Source organism: Macaca fascicularis, chromosome 12, assembly GCF_037993035.2.
Source record: "Macaca fascicularis isolate 582-1 chromosome 12, T2T-MFA8v1.1".
In the NCBI taxonomy this organism is placed as follows: domain Eukaryota; kingdom Metazoa; phylum Chordata; class Mammalia; order Primates; family Cercopithecidae; genus Macaca; species Macaca fascicularis.
Genome location: NC_088386.1, coordinates 19,366,720 through 19,385,922, shown reverse-complemented (window position 1 = coordinate 19,385,922; position 19,203 = coordinate 19,366,720). Strand labels below are relative to the sequence as shown.

At 41.3% G+C, this 19,203-nt stretch overlaps 1 protein-coding gene across 5 annotated transcripts in view; it reads left to right on the top strand.

Annotated features, from left to right (window-relative positions):
• NCKAP5 (NCK associated protein 5) overlaps positions 1-19,203 on the top strand; it is a 978,205-nt gene that overhangs the window by 133,072 nt on the left and 825,930 nt on the right. For all 5 annotated transcript variants that reach the window (XM_065525413.1, XM_015432050.3, XM_074008901.1 and 2 more), the window contains exon 2: positions 10,816-10,945. In XM_065525413.1, the coding sequence (XP_065381485.1) occupies positions 10,877-10,945 (69 nt within the window). In that variant the 5' untranslated portion in view covers positions 10,816-10,876. The remainder of the gene's footprint in view (positions 1-10,815; positions 10,946-19,203) is intronic.

Genomic DNA, 19,203 nt, shown 5'->3' with positions numbered 1-19,203 from the left:
ACTTAGGACATCTTTAATGTCATTCTATATTTTCTGGTTCATTAAAAATTCTTCCTATTGTTTTCAGCATGTTAATTGGTTTTAAAGTTTAATTTCTTAATCTTGATTTGGCTTTTAGCATTTCACATCAGGATTATTTTGGGGGGTGGGTGGGTGGAGGGAGATTACTATACATGAAGAATGAATAACCTTTTAAAGTGAAAAAAGAAAGCTCCTAGGTAATTGGAAATATTCTAATTACCAGCTAGGGCCTTAGTAAAAATGTACTGGCTTCCAATTTATTGTACTACATTCATTTCCTGAGTCATTTTGGTGTTTCACTTCTACGCAAAGACATTCAATGGAGAATAATGAATTCTGCAATGTGTGGGGACATCATAGTTAAACCTTTTGCTGGATTTTCAAAAAACATCCCTTTTCATAAACAGTTTTCTTAACAAGTTGTGTTGTCTCTCAGCAGGCTTTGCAGAGTTTAGAGCATATTCTACCCAACTGGCCCCAGATGGAAAATACTCTTTTGAAATTGGATGGCTTTTTAAGTGTAGCTCTCCACAGCCTGCTCAAGGAAAAAAAAAAAGTAAGCTCGAACAGAATGCATTTAGTAGCATGGTCTATAATTCCCCCAGCATCCCACGTATTTGGATGTTTTTGCTTTTGGCAGTGGAATTTTTCTAATTTAATTAACTCATTAATGTTAGCAGATGACACAGTGTGAAAATTCTTTTCCCTAGCCACTTACATATTCTTCCAATCCACTGGAGTTATGTGTACACTTTATTTATTTATTTATAAAATTTATTTATCTGTTTTGTTTCTATACTGACCTTCCCTTTAAGAGTTCACAGGCAACATGTAGACATTTTATGTAATGTATTATAAACCTTTTTTAAAGCAATAAATGGAGAAGAATCAGAGGAAAGAAATAAAGAGCGGTGGTGCAGGGGGAGATCTTTACAAAGGAAGAGTGGGAGAGAAGGAACAGATGGTTTGAGAAGAGCAGCCAGAGCTAAAATGCTTACCCTGGTCTAAGCACATGCAATTCTGTCTCTTCGTTCTTAGTTCATACATTGAAGATTAGCAATAGTTTGTGTCTGGAAATCAGCTGGCAACACCAGGAATGACAATAAAGGCAAGTCCTCCAGGGTTAGCTCAATAAAAAGTGAATCCTCGTTGCTCAACTCATGTACTTGTTCATTTGTTCATTCACATGTTCATTTTACCTTGCATTTTACTAATCAATATATAAATCTCCCTCTCTTAGATTTTAGGTCTCCTTGAAATTTGAGGACATGTATTCCTTCCCTTCCCTTCCCTCCATTTCCCTTTCCCTTTCCTCCATTTCCCTTTCCCTTTCCCTCTCCCTTCCCCTTCCCCTTTCCCTCTCCCTTCCCCTTCCCCTTTCCCCTTCTCTTCCCTTCCCTTCCCTATTCCCTTCCTCCTTCCCTTCCTCCTTCCTTTCCTCCTTCCTTTCCTCCTTCCCTCCCCCTTCCCTTCCCCCTTCCCTTCCCCCTTCCCTTCCCCCTTCCCTTCCCTTCCTTTCCTTTCCTTTCCTTTCCTTTCCTTTCCCTTCCCTTCCCTTCCTCATTCCCTTTCTCTGTTCCTCCCTTCTTCTTTTGTTTTCCTTTCAATCTTCAGGGCCTAACACAAGGCCTGGGACAAAATAGGTATAGAATACATATTACTTAATTTTGAATGAATGGAACTCTTTTGAGTGATTATACCAACAGATTATCTACTCCAGTATTTGAAAACAGGAATCATTTTAATCCCCAGAGTTACCTTGTTAAGGGGATTGTTATTATTTTCTGAATTTTATCAGTGAGGAAACTAGAGCTAAGAGATGTGAAAGAAGTTGCTCAAGGTCACAGAACTTGTAAGTGGCAGCTGGAGAATGGGAGCTCAGGGTTGTCCAGGATGCTGCTACCCAAGATGATGGTGACATGGGACGGCAGGCTTGATGAAGCCTCAAGCAGTGATGAGGAAACTTCTTTGTGTCCCCACTGACAATGAGACAGAATCCCCAGTTTCTGCAACACATGAAGAAATATTGGTATTAGAAGGGTTGACACTGAATTGTATACTTAAAAAGGATGGATTTTATGATATATGAATTGTATCTCAATAATTTGTTTTAATAGTGAGAGAAATTACTGAATATTGGAAGTTTTGGAGGTATTAACAGCTTTCTCTGACCTCTTTTCCTAAGGAACTTAGTTCAGATTCATAGCAATTTTTTGACTGCTCCAGTTCACTGAGCTGCATGTTGAAAAATAGGCAAGATTTCCGGACTCAGACTTTGTGCAGCTCCCTGAGTTCTGTGTGTTGGCCTTAGCCATTTTTCTGAGAACAGACCCATGGGAAAGTGATCCTTAGGGGACTGTCTGGAGTTTAAACCATCAACCGGAAGCTACTGAGGATTATTAGTGAGATGTTTAGTGAATATGAATATAGGAAACCATTTTTTAGAACCAATTTTCAACATCATGTGGAATTTTCCTCCACTTGAAAGAAAAGGGTTGTCATGTCTCTCTGAGACTATTTCCAGCCACTAATTTATCTGGCAAGGAAGAATACCACATTTGGGAAATTTGTTAGCATTTAATCTTCTTCTAAATCAGTTTCAGGGGGCTGATAAGATTTTAAAAACTTTTATGGTTGAAAATTGCATCATTTGGCATGTTTTTATATTCATATTCAGAATGGACACAACACTTTTCTGTGTGGGGGTGGTTTTGTTAAGTCAGAGTGCATGTGAATATACACACCCATGCACACATACACTCATATACTCATGCGCATGTACACACATGCTCATACATGCACATACACATGCACAGATGCACACTCAACACATACACATACACACAAGCATGCACAAACACACCCTTACCCATTTATACCACAAATAGTTGTATCAATAGGAGAAACTTATTGAGCTGATATATCTTCCAAAAGGAGACTGTTGTGTGTATGTATTGAAAGCATACAGAAAGCCAGTGCTTTCCTTTCTATGGACTTAATAAATCAGAATAAAAAGATTTCAATACAAAGAGGACTGGAGTTTCAAACATTCTATTTGGTAGTGCTTTGAAAAGAGAGCTAGGTACACATGGAAAGCAGTGGGAAGAAAGGAGGCAATGGGTTTCGGGGCATCTGAGTCATGGTTTTTGGCAACATTGGCCTTGCCATTTGAAGTTCTTTCCCTGAAACTCTATGCGAAGGCCTCACTCTGAGGTTTTATGATATATGTATGTTAACTTGGAATCTAGATTTAATATTTCTACCTTTAGTCAACAATATTTTCTGAATGAAAAGAAGGATCAGCTTAAGCAGCTTAATCTTGAATGATGAGCCTGAGAGTGGAGATATGGATAAAGGTATTTATCCAAATTGTTTGTATCTAACATTTCTTTCCTTTGGGGTCAGGGTTTGCAGATTAAAAATTGTTGGGATGGTGGTGGCTGAGGAAAGGCCATTGCTGCTACCAACAATCATGTGTCCCTCAGCCCTTGAGAAAAGGACGGAGATCAAGAAAAGAGTGACATCTTCACCTTCCCAAACTGGTGCTCCATTGACTGCACCTTGGAAATATTCAAGAATCTTAAAATAATAATGTTTGGCTCCCACCCCCAGAGATCTTGATTTATTCCATCTGGGGATGGGCCTTAATGACTTCCCAGGTGACTCCATCTAACATGCAACAAAGCTCTTAACTGATGGTTGCCAACCCTGGCTATTGTTACTCTGATCCCTGGAGCCTACACCCCAAAGATTCAAGTGATCTTGGGTGGGATCTAGGCATTGATATTTTTTAACAGTTCCCCAGGTTATTCTAAGGTGCAACCAGGGTGAAAACCCATGGAATTGCCTTGTCAATGACTAGAAACTTACTGTGTTCATTATTTGTCCTTGATGTGCTCTACTGTGCAGTTACTCTTTGCATGCCTACCGTGTGGGAGCTGGTGTGTTGGATGCTACAGGGAATATAACAATGAATTTGACACAGTCTCTGTTCTCTGGATGTTTATGAGGCTGCAAACAATTATATTTTGCATTGTTTGTTGCTTAATGAAGCTGACCAGAAAACATCTTGAATTTAGATGTGGAAAAGCTTGCTCATGCATTATCTCATTGAAACCTCACAATGACCTGGTGAGAAAGGCATAAAAAATGTAAACTCACAGAAGTTAGGAATTATTCAAATTTACATGGCAAAGAAAGCTAGGAACCAAACTTCTAATGCCTAAGCAAGAGAGCCCTTTTGGCATTACTATTTTTCTCCATTTCTTCTGGCAATACAATTAATATATCAAAGCAGAGATGGGAAATGGCAGAATCAGAAAGGCAGAAATTAAGATGGAGAAAGTGGTGTCTAGATCAGGTGTGAGTGTGTATCTGAGTGAGTGTGTGTGTGTGTGTGTTTGTGTGTTACTGTGTGTATGTGAGGGAATATGCCTTTGAGATTTTATTCAATGGTGTGGTTTTGTTACTCTCTTGAAAATTATACAGACTGTTAACAAAGTATAGCAGAAAATAGAATTTACTGACATCTTTAGAAAGATTAAAAATATGTCTAGCATGAAAAGGCCGTTACTAACTGTGAGAAAAATTTAAAAAAGAGTTATTAAGGTCAACTTAGATTTCCACAGATACACTGAGTAGAAGTATTTTCACCAACTAGAGATGGGTGTATGTGAGGGGGAAGGGGAGATTAGTATCAATAACTATCAGTCAATAAAAGGATGCTTAATTTCCTGTCTTCCTTCAACTCCATGACTGTTTTCTTCCCCACGGAAGGAAGGAGAGGCTTCCAACCCATTGCTCTGAGGAATGTATGTATTCTTTGATAACCAGAGATGTTGGAAGACATAGAAAAGATATTAACACTACTAGGTTATGGCCCATTGTAGGTGGAGGTAAATCGTTTTTAGGCTGGTGACATTTTAAAATAAAGACAAAATGTTTTCTCTGGGGCTTGGCTGTGTCCGAATATGCTTGTCTGAAAAAACAACCTCATTCTTGTAAATATGTCTAGCATTTCTTTACTAAACAAAATTGTATTTTTGACCTGCTCTTTATATGTTCACAAAGACAGCTGTCAACGTTCATTCATTCATTTATTCATGCAAACAGCAAATGCTCTTCATGTTGCTATGCATTAGGCATTAGACTGCCTAGGGGAACACAGAACATAAAATGCTGTCTCTGTTCTCTAGAGGCTTAGTGTTTATTAGAAAATAATTCCAGACGATTATTTCAGAAGACTCACAAGAACGAATCCAGGTATTTCCCAAGGAAGGCTTGCTGCCTGTCCAAAGGCATCTCCATGGGCTGTGCATCAAACATTGTCAAGTGTAGAAAAAGGAAATTACTGTAGATGTTTCAAGCAAAGAGGGATTTAATGCAAGGGATTTTTATGCTGGTGTTGAAGGGGCTGGCGAAGCCAGAGGGATAAGGTGGCAGACTCACAGACTGGGGAGTTGCTGGTGCCCTTTCTTAGCTGACCTGTTGGAGGAATCACAGGAGTTGCCGGAGCCTGCAGCCACCTGCTGTTGATGCTGTTTTGCTAGAGCTGGAAGCGGAATGGCTTCTTCTTTCCCATTGCCTTCTAATCTCTCACTGCCTCCCATTGGCAGAATTCAACGTTAACACACTGACCAAGAAGTCTTAATCATGTTCGCACCCGTACGTGCACAACACAGAGAAGAGTACAGCAGGGCAAGGTGAGACGGGAAGGGGGCAGTAAGGTCCAAAGGTCACATAACAAGCAGAGAGGCGTGGAGTCTGGAGGCAGTCACCATAACCACCACCACTCGGAGGTTTCCCTTAGTGTTTTAGACTTAGGAATTTGATTAATAGAACACTCAGATACGATTTGAAACCTGACTGAAAATAACTGTTATGGACTGAACCACGTCTCCTGCAAATTTCATACATTGAACCCCTAACTCCCAATGTGACTGTATTTGGAGATAGGGCATTTAAGGAGGTAATGAAGGTTAAATTAGGTCGTAAGTGTGGGTCTTTAATGTGCTAGGACTGGTGTCCTTAGAGAAAGAGACACGGGGATGTGCATACACAAAGCAAAGGCCATGTGAGGACACAGTGAGAAGATGTCCATTTGCAAGACAAGGAGAGAGGCCTCACCAGAAACCAACTCTGCTAGCGCAGAAAATAAACGTCTGTTGTGTAATCTATTCAGTCTATGTTATTCTGTTATGACAGCCCAAGCTGACTAATATACTAACCAAATACATAAATAATAAATATAAAGAGTCAGATGTCAAATTTTCATTTTTAGTTTGCACTAGAAATGGAATTTTTCAAAAGATTGTCTACGTATATTTGCTGGTCAGCACATTCTTCTTCTATAAGTGTTACTACATAGGAATCAAATAAAATTGGAAGGTTGCTTGATCACCCTAGTCTCTGAATTAGTTGAGTTAGATGGATGGTACAAACGGCCCAGGTAATCCCAGGCATCTTTAGGATATGATATACTCATGTCCCCCCTGGATCTGCCGTCTCTGCTGGATGTATCTAGTCTTTTCCGAATAGTGAAATAAATACAGTGTTTCAGCTTTTCTGGTATTTTCTTTGTTAATGAGGTCCCTTTTCATGTTGCTGCATCCTGGTTGCCATTTTGTTTCTTTTAGATAGTCTTCCTTTGATCCACTTGGATAAATTTACTCTGACCCTTTCCATGATTGTTTTATGGTCTGACTCACAAATTTTCACCTGTGGGGCCAGTATGTGTAGTTAGGCTGGAATTGGCTAGGATACACTGCTCTAATTGTACCGCTTGTTGCCATTGTCAACCCTGATTGGACTGTACCTTTATGATTGGCTAACATTTGTGACATATTGTTGCTAAACAACTTGAATATTACATCTGCCTATATTATTGGTACCATAAAATATGAAAAGAAATTGACGAAATCCATTTGGAAAGCTACTGAATCAGCTTTCCACATAGGCACATTGGGCTATTTGAGAACTATCAAAAGGATCCCCATTTCCCAAAATGACAGCCTCATCTGCCTAAGAAGAAGCATAAAATTCAGTAGCTAGAGTTGCTCTTAATGAGTTTAATCATATTTGCCAGAAGGTATGATCTATATATCTAATATTTAAGTCTTATCTACATGTATCTGTCCCCAGCCTAACTATTTCAATGACTTGTCTCATTAATCATCACAAAACCCTACTATGGTATGGGCAAGAGTGCCAGACTCCACCTCAAAAAAAAAAAAAAAAAAAAAAACCCTACTATGAAGAAGGTCCTATTATTAATGCCGTCGCATAGAGTAAGTAGTGGAAGGTTAAATAGGTTAAATAATTTGTTGAATGTTACCTGCTAGTAGGGTGTAAGGTAGGAAATTTAAAACCTAAGATTAACTTTTGTGTTTAGAATAATTGCTGAGAGAGATACATTGGCCTCCAAGCCTGTGCAGTTTTTGCCTACAATTCAGCACTTTTTTCACACATTCTATTCCTGGCTATTTTCTTCCTAAGAAATAGGTCCTCTCTTAACAAAGTTCTTTTCCGATTCCTTCCCAGATGAAAGGCTGTTCCCTCTACCTGAAATGATCTTTACCCATCTTTTACATGGCTGGCTGCTACCCTAACCACTCAATCCAAAAGCTATCCCTGTTCATGTGCTTCCCTTTTTTTTTTTTTTGAGATGGAGTCTCTCTGTCATCAGTCAGGCTGGAGTGCAGTGGTGCAATCTCAGCTCACTGCAACGTCCACCTCCCGGGCTCAAGCAATTCTCCTGCCTCAGCCTCCCGAGTAGCTAGGATTACAAGCGCACACAACCACGCCCAGCTAATTTTTTTATTTTTATTTTTAGTAGAGACAGGGTTTCACCATGTTGACCAGGATGGTCTCGATCTCTTGACCTCAGGTGATCCGCCTGCCTCAGTCTCCCAAAGTGCTGGGATTATAGGCGCGAGCCACCCCGCCAGCCCACTTGGCACTTTTCTCTACCTGCTGGGGGTTATTTCCTTCATACTGTACCTACCGCAGTTTGGAGCTGTTTGTTTGTTTGCTTGTTTTCTATATGCCTCACTAAAATATGAGTTCCACAAAGGTGGGGACTTGGTTTTTCTTGTACATGACTGTGTCACTAACATGTAAGGACTGTATTCCATACAGTATTCCTAGGGTATTCCTACTGTCTTCCACACAGTAGGCCCTCAGTGCATATGTGCTAAAGGCCAAAGCACAATCTATTGTGAGCTATCAAACTCCCATGCTCTTTGGGATCAAGACTTAGGGCGTGTTTTTGGTGGAGAGGGAAATATGAGGGCCTGAGTAGTCGCTAGCTGGTTAATTATTGCAGAGGGTATTCTGAACTACCAGTGTATACAGTCGCTGAGACTGGGGGAGGGGGGAATGCTACAAAGTGGGCAGGAACAGCTGAAAGTAGAAAAGGCAGCCTCCCAAACAAATTTCAGTTGACGAGTGGTCGTGCCTATAGCAGTATACAGAACTAACTTCTTTTCTGAAAAATACTGCCTAGAATTTTAGACAACGATATTGAAAAATTTGGATTTTATCCTAAATTCTGATTGAACTCTTAAGAGTCTCTGAGTGGACAAGTGATGTATTAAAATTAGTGTTCTCGAAAGTAAGAGATAAAATGACTAAGATGGAGGAAGAAGCCTAAGCTGGAACAGGAGCCCATCAGTTTCCCATGATTGACTATAGTTTGGGCATTCCCCATCTGAGGCACCGCCATCTCAACCCTCTTGATGAAGAAAACCAAGAGAGAGCCCGCATCCTGTGGGCCATGAAATCCTGCCTGTTTGATCCATGTCAGACTTGGAGTAACTGAGAGTTGTGGAACGTATTTCTTTTCAATTATATTAAAGAATTAATTGGTATAGCATTGTATTTCATCTCTTCTGCATCAGCAGTACAATGGCTATGTTTATTTACAAGGATTATGAGTAATTTCTATACCTCAAAGTGCCTTCGGAATCATCAAGAATATATTGAATTATGTTGACTAATATTTCAGGTTAACTGTTTTTACATGTAATCTGTGGGTAATTATAACTTAAATATGAGTTGTAATTTATGGCATCTAAAAATCATATTCCCATACATCATTTGATTGTTTTTTTTTAAATTATTTATTTATTATTATTATACTTTAAGTTGTAGGGTACATGTGCACAACGTGCAGGTTTGTTACATATGTATACCTGTGCCATGTTGGTGTGCTGCACCCATCAACTCGTCATTCACATCAGGTATAACTCCCAATGCAATCCCTCCCCCCTCCCCCCTCCCCCCTCCCCATGATAGGCCCCGGTGTGTGATGTTCCCCTTCCTGAGTCCAAGTGATCTCATTGTTCAGTTCCCACCTATAAGTGAGAACATGCGGTGTTTGGTTTTCTGTTCTTGTGATAGTTTGCTGAGAATGATGGTTTCCAGCTGCATCCATGTCCCTACAAAGGACACAAACTCATCCTTTTTTATGGCTGCATAGTATTCCATGGTGTATATGTGCCACATTTTCTTAATCCAATCTGTCACTGATGGACATTTGGGTTGATTCCAAGTCTTTGCTATTGTGAATAGTGCTGCAATAAACATACATGTGCATGTGTCTTTATAGCAGCATAGCATCATTTGATTGTTATCATCATGTTTTGTAGTTGAGAAAAATGAGTTTCAGAGAGGTTAAATGACTTGTCCAAGGTCACTTGGCTAGTGGATAAGAAATCCTGGACTGGGCTAGGCATGGTGGCTGATGCCTGTAATCCCGGTACTTTGGGAGGCCAAGGTGGGCGGATCACGAGGTCAGGAGATCGAGACCATCCTGGCTAACATGGTGAAACCCCGTCTCTACTAAAAATACAAAAAATTAACCTGGCGTAGTGGTGGGCACCTGTAGTCCCAGCTACTCAGGAGGCTGAGGCAGGAGAATGGCGTGAACCCAGGAGGCAGAGCTTGCAGTGAGCCGAGATCACGCCACTGCACTCCAGCATGGGCAACAGAGCGAGATTCTGTCTCAAAAAAAAAAAAAAAGAAATCCTGGACTGTAACCCATTTATTTTATTTCAAGCCTTTTACATCTTTGTGAAAATTGGAAGCTAGCACTTAACATATATGATGAATCCTTATTAACCAGAATACTTAATCATTCTAGAAAAAGCAATCTCAGTGGAGTTCGGGGCTGAACTATATCTAATATGGTAAAAATACAGTGGGTGTTCTATAAATACTCATTGACAGTAATGACATCACCCACCATTCATTTTGAATCAATCTATCCCGAGAGGAATGTATCTTACAATGTTCCTCAAATATTTTTAAATTACATATTTTTTAAATTAAATATTGACAACAAAGTTCATGTTTCAGTTTCCCTTCATTGGACCTTGAGCTCAATAACTCTTGGTTATGGAGCGTGGTTTTGTCGGTTTGATCTCATGGAATTTGCAGACAGCATCGATGTGCACAGTAACAGAATGATTCTGGCTGATAGAGAGAGGACGGGTGTGGAGCAAGTGTGGCATGAAACGGAGACTGTTTGCTTTTTTCCACAGTCTGCTGATTCAACCTGCAAACCCATTCCCCAACTCCATTAGCAAAACCTATAAAAACACAGGGGCCGCCATAAAGACGACTCTGACATTTGTAACACGGAGTGGTCTTTTGAGTTGAGAGAGCCCAGTTCTATACTTATTATTTGGGACTAGGTATATTTTGACTTCAATGTTTGTTTCTGGTTAGACAGTTGAAAACAAAGGTCTAAACACTGTGCACTTGGATAGTAAAACACATGTTCACTCTTTTCAGTGACCCTGGAAACAGACGGGGGATTCTTATAAGTCACAAAAGAAAATAAATAACTTCGTCCATGGAGGGAAAGAGACAGCTCGAGAAAAGGGACTTTGGAAAAAGGCTGTCTCTAGACAGCAGTCTTGTGGTAAGTACTAAATATTCATTTACCACTCTATATGTTTTGGCTTTGAATGCATTATTCTTTGACTGTTATTTCCTGAACCCTGTGCTTTTGAAACCTCTCTTCCAGTTACACCATTAGCAACATCCCCTGAGATTTTGTTTCATTTATTTTTCACAAACTCAAAAACCAGCAAATTATTGGAATGTTTGTATAGTGTCTTAATAGGCAAATGTCATAACCTGTCAACATTATATTTAATTATATTAATTCCAGCTGATGTAGACTTCAGTCTATACAAAAACACTACTGTATACTGATGCCAAATGCTAACCTATATATAGTTGTTCCATCCCCCATTTATCTTAACCTTGGGGGTAAGTTGAACAAGAATTCAATACAGCTTCAAATATTGAAGAGCTGAGGAAGTCTTGGAGATCTTCTTAGGTATGTGCACTAGTTCAGTTGTCTGTAAACTTTCTTTCTAAGAGTTTTAATGCTGATGAACATCATTCTTAACAACCTGGTAGGGTTTGCTATCAGGTGTGAGAATCTGCTTAGTCCAATGAAACAGGCTAATTCACTTTAGACTAAGTCTGATGGTTGGCTACTCTTCCACAGTGTCTGGGCTAACATGTGTGGGTCACCTTTTCTGTTACACAGTGCCTGTGAGCAGAGCAAGGAATCAAATCAAGCAAACTTGAAATAGAAAGCAAACTTTCTGAAATAGAGATTTAGCTTGGTTCCTTCTTGTGCACATTTTATAGGGATGTGTTTTATTCACTTGTATATTCTCAGCACCTGGCCTGGAGTCTAGCAGAGTGGGGGTTCAGTGAACTATTTGTTGGTTTGATTTATCTCTTATACCTTTCAAACTTTGCAGCTGTAGGTCTTGCTCTATCATGGACAGATTAGTTATTTACCTCCTAATGGCTGAGACTCCACCTCACAAATTGTTCATAGATGTGAGTTTCTGGGACTTGAGAAGAAGATTGTGTTAAGCATTTATGTCAAATTCTTCTCTCCTTAGTCAGAATCAACATCTGTGTCTATTTGGGCTGTGCCTTGACCAGCATACCTTTAGAGGCTAAGTTTGGTGTATTTTAAGTCCTCCTCTCTATAGATCTGACCCCATCTCACCTCCTACGTCTTGCTAACTCCAGGTTGAATGTGGTAACATTGGTGTGTGAGCGTGTCTGGGTGTCTGTGTGTGTGTGTATGTGTGTATGTGTGTGTATTCCTTTTTCAACTTCTGGGAAAACTTGGGATAAAGAGATAATTTCTCAGCCTCTCCTTTGCAGAAGAAAAACACTTTTACATATCAGCATGCCAATAGGGTCTGTCTTAGGCCTAGGTTAAGGACAGAGACAGCTATATGGTATGATGTGAGTAGCTCAAGAAAGATTCTCTTAACCCAGAAATATCATCAATATTGGTTGTTCCCCAAAGCCACAGATTTCTGCCTCAGATCTTAAGTTTTATGCAAATACCCTATCAAGTTAGACATAATAAGCTATTGGCTTTCAATAATTCATAGTAGCATTCATTAATAAATGGCCTTGGGTCTCTGCCAAATGTCAACCAGATGAGCAGAATTTTGTTGAGGGAATTGGTAAAACAGAAGAACGCGGAGCCCAGAACGCTGGGAAGGCAAAGATAGGACAGGACAAGACAGGGGGGATCTTAGGTACCTGTAGATCAGAAAAAGGGAAACAGTGTCAATGCTCATATTTAAATTTTACCTAAAGATAGATTGGAAATGGGCATAAGTAAAATCCTGTCACATTACCAGTCTAGCTGAAAACCCTAAATCGAGCTTGCATTCTTTTTGGCATATGGCTGTACCCTGAAACTTGTTGAGGGCTGCAAATATGTTTCTTGACTTGCTGGCATAGAAGAACGCTGTGAAAATGAGAACTTGTTTGGCACCACCTGAGAAACTTAATCCTGTTAAGTCTCCCTGTATTATGCTTAGGAGAGTCTTTACACTGGTGAAATCATTTCCTTGTTTCCTAGAGGTAGACTGTGCTATATCTGCATGCCCAGATTGGGAAAATTCTGAAAAAGGATGTCCTTTCCTATCACAGTGTGTAGGGGGGTACTTAAATGCTATTTAACATTATTTGCACTTAGGCCAAGTGACTACAATTTTGCCCTCGGTTGTAGTATTATGTTCTGTTCTTCAAATGAGATGCTACCTCTGGGACAATAGCAGCTAGAGTATTCTTTTTGAGTTGCTTCTTTGGGAATGGGAACCTGAAAGCATGTTGTATGAATTCCAACTGTCAGAAAGAAAGCTGGACCAGGGATGAGATCAAAGATGCCCGGCCTGTGAAGGATCCGAACTCAGGACGCTGCCCTCTTCTTCAGCTCTATGCTGAAGCCACACAAATTACTAGGCAAGAAGCAGGTGGGGAAGATTCTGGATAAGGGCTGCTGTGAAATACAAGAAAACAAGAACAACAAACCTGGCATTACAGTACAGTTTTCATTCCCAATGCATGTTTTTTATTTTATTTTTTGAATCTAGAATGCTAAAGTGAAAATGGGTTATCCAGTCCCCTCACTTTTCAGACTACTTAAAGCCCAGAGAGGTTATCTGCTCTTCCTGAGCTCACACGCTAGGATTACACCAAAAGTAGAACAATCTGTCACTTAAGTTCTTTATCTTTCATTATATACTATCCCAGGAAGAGAAGATGTCCTTTTGGGAAACTGAATAGAGGAAAGAGAAACATATTACGTTCTTCAGTCTTGAAAGTCCATTGCAGTAATCATCACGACCCATATTTTTGAGAGTTAGGGGGCCCAGAGGTAATTTCCACTTTCAGATTTTGCAGGAAAATATTCTCATAATGTATTGCAAGAATAAGGTGCTATTAACTTCATTACACTTTTTATTTTATATAATCAAATCATTGAAGTGTTGAGTAGAAATTATAGCTCCCTTGCAACAGCTTTTACATTTTTAGACTGGAGGAGCCACAGAATAAAGAAACTCACAGTCCAAAAACTGAAAAAAGTTCCAGTTGGGGAAAATGAGTTTGTGGTCCTTAGTCACGTGGCATGGGGGAGGGTTTGAGTGTATGTGTGTGCACACATATACGTGTCTGCGTACATGCGTCCTGGTAACACACTGAAATATTCATTGATGGTGATTTTTTTTTTTACTTTATAACTCACCCTTTTAAAAGAGAAAGTGATACATAAGTGAAACTGAAATGAAAAATATGTTTCATTGTTGGGGCTAAAGGCCCAGGGAGAAAGACAAGTGACTACGAGTTTGCCTTCACCAGTAGGAGTGTGTGGAGTAGCCATATGTTCACAGCAAGTACAGTCTTCTCTCTGATAGCAATAAAAATCACCCCAGAAATAGAGGCCTCTTCTTGACCCAAAACTGTTCAGCCCTCCCCAGGTTGCTTTTTGATCAGAAAAAGTCATCATTTCACACTGTGCTCTTTTATTTGCCAGACTCATTCCCGGGCTGCCCATGTAGCTGTTTGACACTTGTAGCTGTGATAGCGTTTAACTGATGAGCATGCTGGAACGTGAGTTATCTTTCTTACCAGCTCACATTTAAGTAGCAAACATTCTCTTTTTAATTTTGGGGAAATACATTTAGCTTTTAAGCACAGATGAGAGTAGCAGTATGAATTCCTTCTTGGTATCCTCTTTTCTTCTCACCCACAAAAGGAAGACAAAACGTTTGCCACACTAAACCTTCAGCTCTGACAGCTGAGCTTGTAGAGGAAGAAAAAGAACTGCACACATCCCTGAATTCATCCTTCAGACTCTTGACTGTTTGTATCCAAATCATTATAGTAATCAAGCCTTCCACAACATTCATTAACACAAAGTCAATCAACAAGCACTATTGAAAACCAGCTATGGGGATGTGCTGGATGGTTTGCATGTTCCCTCCAGATCCACTCTTTATCCTTCACTACCTGGCCAATCACACGTGGAGGCTGTACCACATGGACGTTACCTTCTGGAATCTGGTTGAGTTTGGCCAATGGGAGAAAGAGGTCCTGCTGGCCTCCTAGCAGGAGATCAGAGGTTGGGCTATTTGTTTTCCCACTCTCGCCCTGCCTGGTCATGGACCACAGGAACTGGGCACCTTTGCCTAAAGTTGCAGCTTTTGTTGGACAACCCTCTCCCCAGAACTCTAGCTATAGTGAGAACCACTGCTCTCTCTGTGTTCTGGCACCTTCTGCTTCCCCATACCCCTTCAGGATTCTTCATAGTAATGGCTCTTGGATGTTGTTAGCCCATCTTTTGTTGATTTAACTTAGCTCTGTCTACAATTCAGTGAACAGTCCCTTTAGCAAACTCTCCTCAGTTAGATGCTTTGAGTGTGTCATCCGTTTCCTGCAAGGTCTCCCTGGCTGACACAGGGGGATAGGCTTCCTCAAGTGCTTCTAGTTTATCTGGGGAAGCTGTCCTAATAAGCAGAAAAAAATATCATCAGATGGAGATGAACAGTGTGTCACTGGCAGAGGTAGGAGCTGAGGTCACTCTGGGAAGATGTGAGGAGGGGCCATGGGGGAGCTGTAGTTTGAAGCAACAGAGGGAATTTGGTAACTGCAGACTGAGAGAGTAGAGAAAAAAGAGGCAACCCAAGGATATTGGTCCTGCATCCTTTGGTGCCAACTCATGTTATTACTGATTTTTTTTTTCTCCCAGGGGAACTTCTTCCTCATATTGAATTTAAATCTCTGCTGGTTTATGTTCAGTTGTGTCCCCCCGCCCCGCCCGCCATTTAGTGACTGGATATAATTCTGAAGCAGGAGTCAGCAAACTCTTTCTGTAAAGGTCCAGATAGTAAATATTTCAGGCTCTGCAGGCCACATAAGTAGTTACAACTGCTTACCTTTGTTGTAGGAAGAGAGCTGCCTCTGAAGACACATGATCAAATGTAGCTATTTTCTTAAAAACAAAAAACAAAAAACAAAAAAACAAAAAAAAAAACCACTTTAATTACAAAGACAGGCAGTAGGCTGGATTCTAATGGCTATCCGCATGCATAAGAGAAAGGGGAATGTTGAAAGTCCTGGTTTACATTTCCTGGGTGCTGATTTTCTAAGTAGTGATTTGTGTTTACCCTCAGTAAATGTGGTATGAGGGCAGGCAGAGGAACAGGTTTAGGCTGTTATCAAAGTACGTATACCCCAGTAGGAAGAGTGGGGGACAGAAAAATGTTTAGAAGGCATTTCCTAATATTTAGAAAATATTGACATAGAGTATGTTCAACCTTGCTGATACTTTTTCTAAATGCAAAATAGAGGTATTGCTGGTGCTGCTCAGTACAGCCTACAGCCAGTGGGTTATGAATAGTAAGAAAACAAAAGTCTTCATGCTGTACTGCTTCAGGCATGACTGGATCTTTCTTGACTCTCACGGTTCTCTTGTTAGACCTTCTCTTACCATAGGCATGCTGTACAGGGCCCAAAACACCGGCTTCCTATAGAAGGTTTCCGGCTACTCTAATCTCAGTCCCCCTTGACCATGTCTACTGATGGAAGCGTATATAAAGTACTGTTTGCCCTGTGCCCCTGGCCGCTGGGGACTGGCCCAGTTGTCCTCTGGGAAGCCTGATCTTTGTTCCCTGATGTCAAGATGGTTTTGAGATTTCCCAAATGAGCATCAAGTCAGGGAGGGACAAAGAATGAGAGGGAGTTGTTCTTTTCCTCCAACTGCCTCATTTCCTCTTACTGGGCTATTATTTCCGTGTCTCTTTGATGTACTTAGAACAGAGACCATGGCCTGAGCCAGGTATCAGAAGATAGGGTGATGTCTGAGGATCTAGTGAAGGCCATTTTTAGGAAAAAAGCAAGTGGTGGAGAACAGACTAGCTTTGGCCCGGTTTAGCAACCTTTCCAAAGTGTCATGCGGAAATTTTGACCGTGCCCCCTTGAGAGTTGGCAGAGGTGGAGTTAGAGACGTGTCAGACCCTTAGACAAGTATCTACCCGGTGAATCTGTCCACCAGCCGAGCTCGGCGCATCACTGCGGGTCCAGAAATGCAGAAGTGCCCTGCCCACCTGTTCTCCAACAATGCAGATCTCCGGGTCCCATGGATCGAGCTGGGAGCACATGAGCTATGGGGAGGCAGGGGAGGCCGGGCCAGGTGGGCACCACCCACAGGTGCCACTTCTGTGAGTCTTGAGGGGAGCCCCAGAAGAGTGAGAAGAGATCAGATCCTAACAAGAGAAGTCTTGGAGGGCCATTGGAGATCTGCAGCAACACTGGTGCCGAGCACAGAGTCTGAATGCAGGACAGAAGTAGACTAGGTCCAAGCAGTGGGCATAGAGCATGTCAGCAATGAGGATGGCAGGATCTAACATCAAAGCCACTTTGGCAGACAGCTCAGCATGTTCACTCAGTGAATCATGCATTAAGTCTCAACCAGGATGGCTTCCTCCCCTTAGTAATAGTAGCTGAAATGTATGGAGGCTTAATATAGGCCAGGCATACTGCTCAATACTTTATATGGAAACTACCATTTAATAATTAACAACAACCCTTTAAGGTAGGAACTCTAATTATCCCTAGTTTACAAATGAGAAATCTGAAGCTTAACAAGTTAATCGACTTCCTCAAGGCAATAGAACTAGTAAGAGGTAGAGGTGGGATTTCACTTCAGGTCTGGCTACCCCCAGACTACACTGGGTCTGCACAGCTAACAGCTCTGAAGTAGGAAACTCCTTTATGCCAGTGACTGGGAGCTCCTTCACGATGCTTCACAATGTGAAAGAACACCAGCTGCCTAAACAGGACGAGCCCATGTGCATTAGCACACCTGCCTCATCTGTGCCCAATGACAAGCCTGCAGTTTAGAATAGTCTAGAGCAGAGGGAGGCCAGACTTGGTTTCAGCAAAACAATTGACAAAGGAGTGGTGGTGGGAGGGGGAGACTTATAAGGAATATAGAACATGGATCTAGGTCTGTTTTCTGATCTTGTGATTTTCTGATGAACTAGACCTTGAAACCAACTTTAGAAGAGATTGCAATTTATGAGAGAGAGAGAGAGAGAGAGAGAGAGAGAGAGAGAGAGTGTGTGTGTGTGTGTACACACATACCCATATACATACAATTTTGTGTTTTTATTCATATGAGGACAGATTATGGCGTGTACATGTACAAGGTGGAGTTATTGACTAGAATGGGAGAAGAGTAGGGAGAACCTGGTGAGTGATGGGGCACCTCCAGCGTCTAGTCGTCCCCCAGCATGCAATGGGGTTTATGACTTGAGTGATGGTCCTACCAAATGGCCGCACATTGCCTCTGCTGGGCCGCTGACTGATGGAGGTGAGTAGAGAGTCAGCAGCATTTCCCATGAAGAGATTCTGGAAGAAATGCCATTTGTCTGCCCAGCACTTGGAATTGGTGCTGCCTCCTCTGACGTTGCCTGAAGGAGGATCAACCTTCATTGTGGTTGTTACTCACTCTGAATGGCTCCTTTGCTTCCTTCTCTCCTTCCTCTCATGTCTGAAGAGAAGGCAGGCTGCCGTCAAAGCCACATGTTCCGGAGTTGTTATGAACACGCCCCTTCCTGAGCTGGCATAATACTTACTTCTGGCCTTTTCACATTCCCACAGGCCTGTGTGCTCTAGAGCAGGTTTCCCAGCCTCGACACTATTGACAGTTTGGGCCTGATTGTTCTTTTTTGTGGGGGCTGTCCTGTGTATTGTAGGATGTTTATTGGATATCTGGCTTCTACCCATTGGATGCCAGGAGCACCCCTCCCTCATTGTGACAACCACAACTGTCTCCAGACATGGCCATTATGTTTCCTGAAAAGAAAAATCACCCCTGACTGATCTCAACTGTAGGTTTCCTGAGGTCATGGGCCATGTCATCTTTACATTGGATTCCTAAAGTCTGACACATAGAAAAAGCTCAGGAAAATGAATGAATGAGTGAGTGAACTTAGTAGTGAGCAGCTGCTTATGAACCAAATACACAGTTGTGGGGGTGCTGAATATGGGATAAAGGGGCTCCACATGCAGCACGCCCAGGGTGCTGTTTGGGAAGGCTGGAGAGAGGAAATGGCATGCTGCTTTTCAGGTTTGCCCAAGGATGATTCCAGTGTGTGTGTGTAAAGTTTTTTGTTTGTTTGTTTTACATCAGAGATTATTAATATGATGTCCTGGACTCTCTTGAGTCCCAAAGGTGCTTGATAGGGGAGATTTATGAAAAGACTTCCAGGGCTTTGAATTCTCTGATATATATGTGTGTGTGTGTGTGTGTGTGTGTGTGTGTGTGTGTGTATATATGTT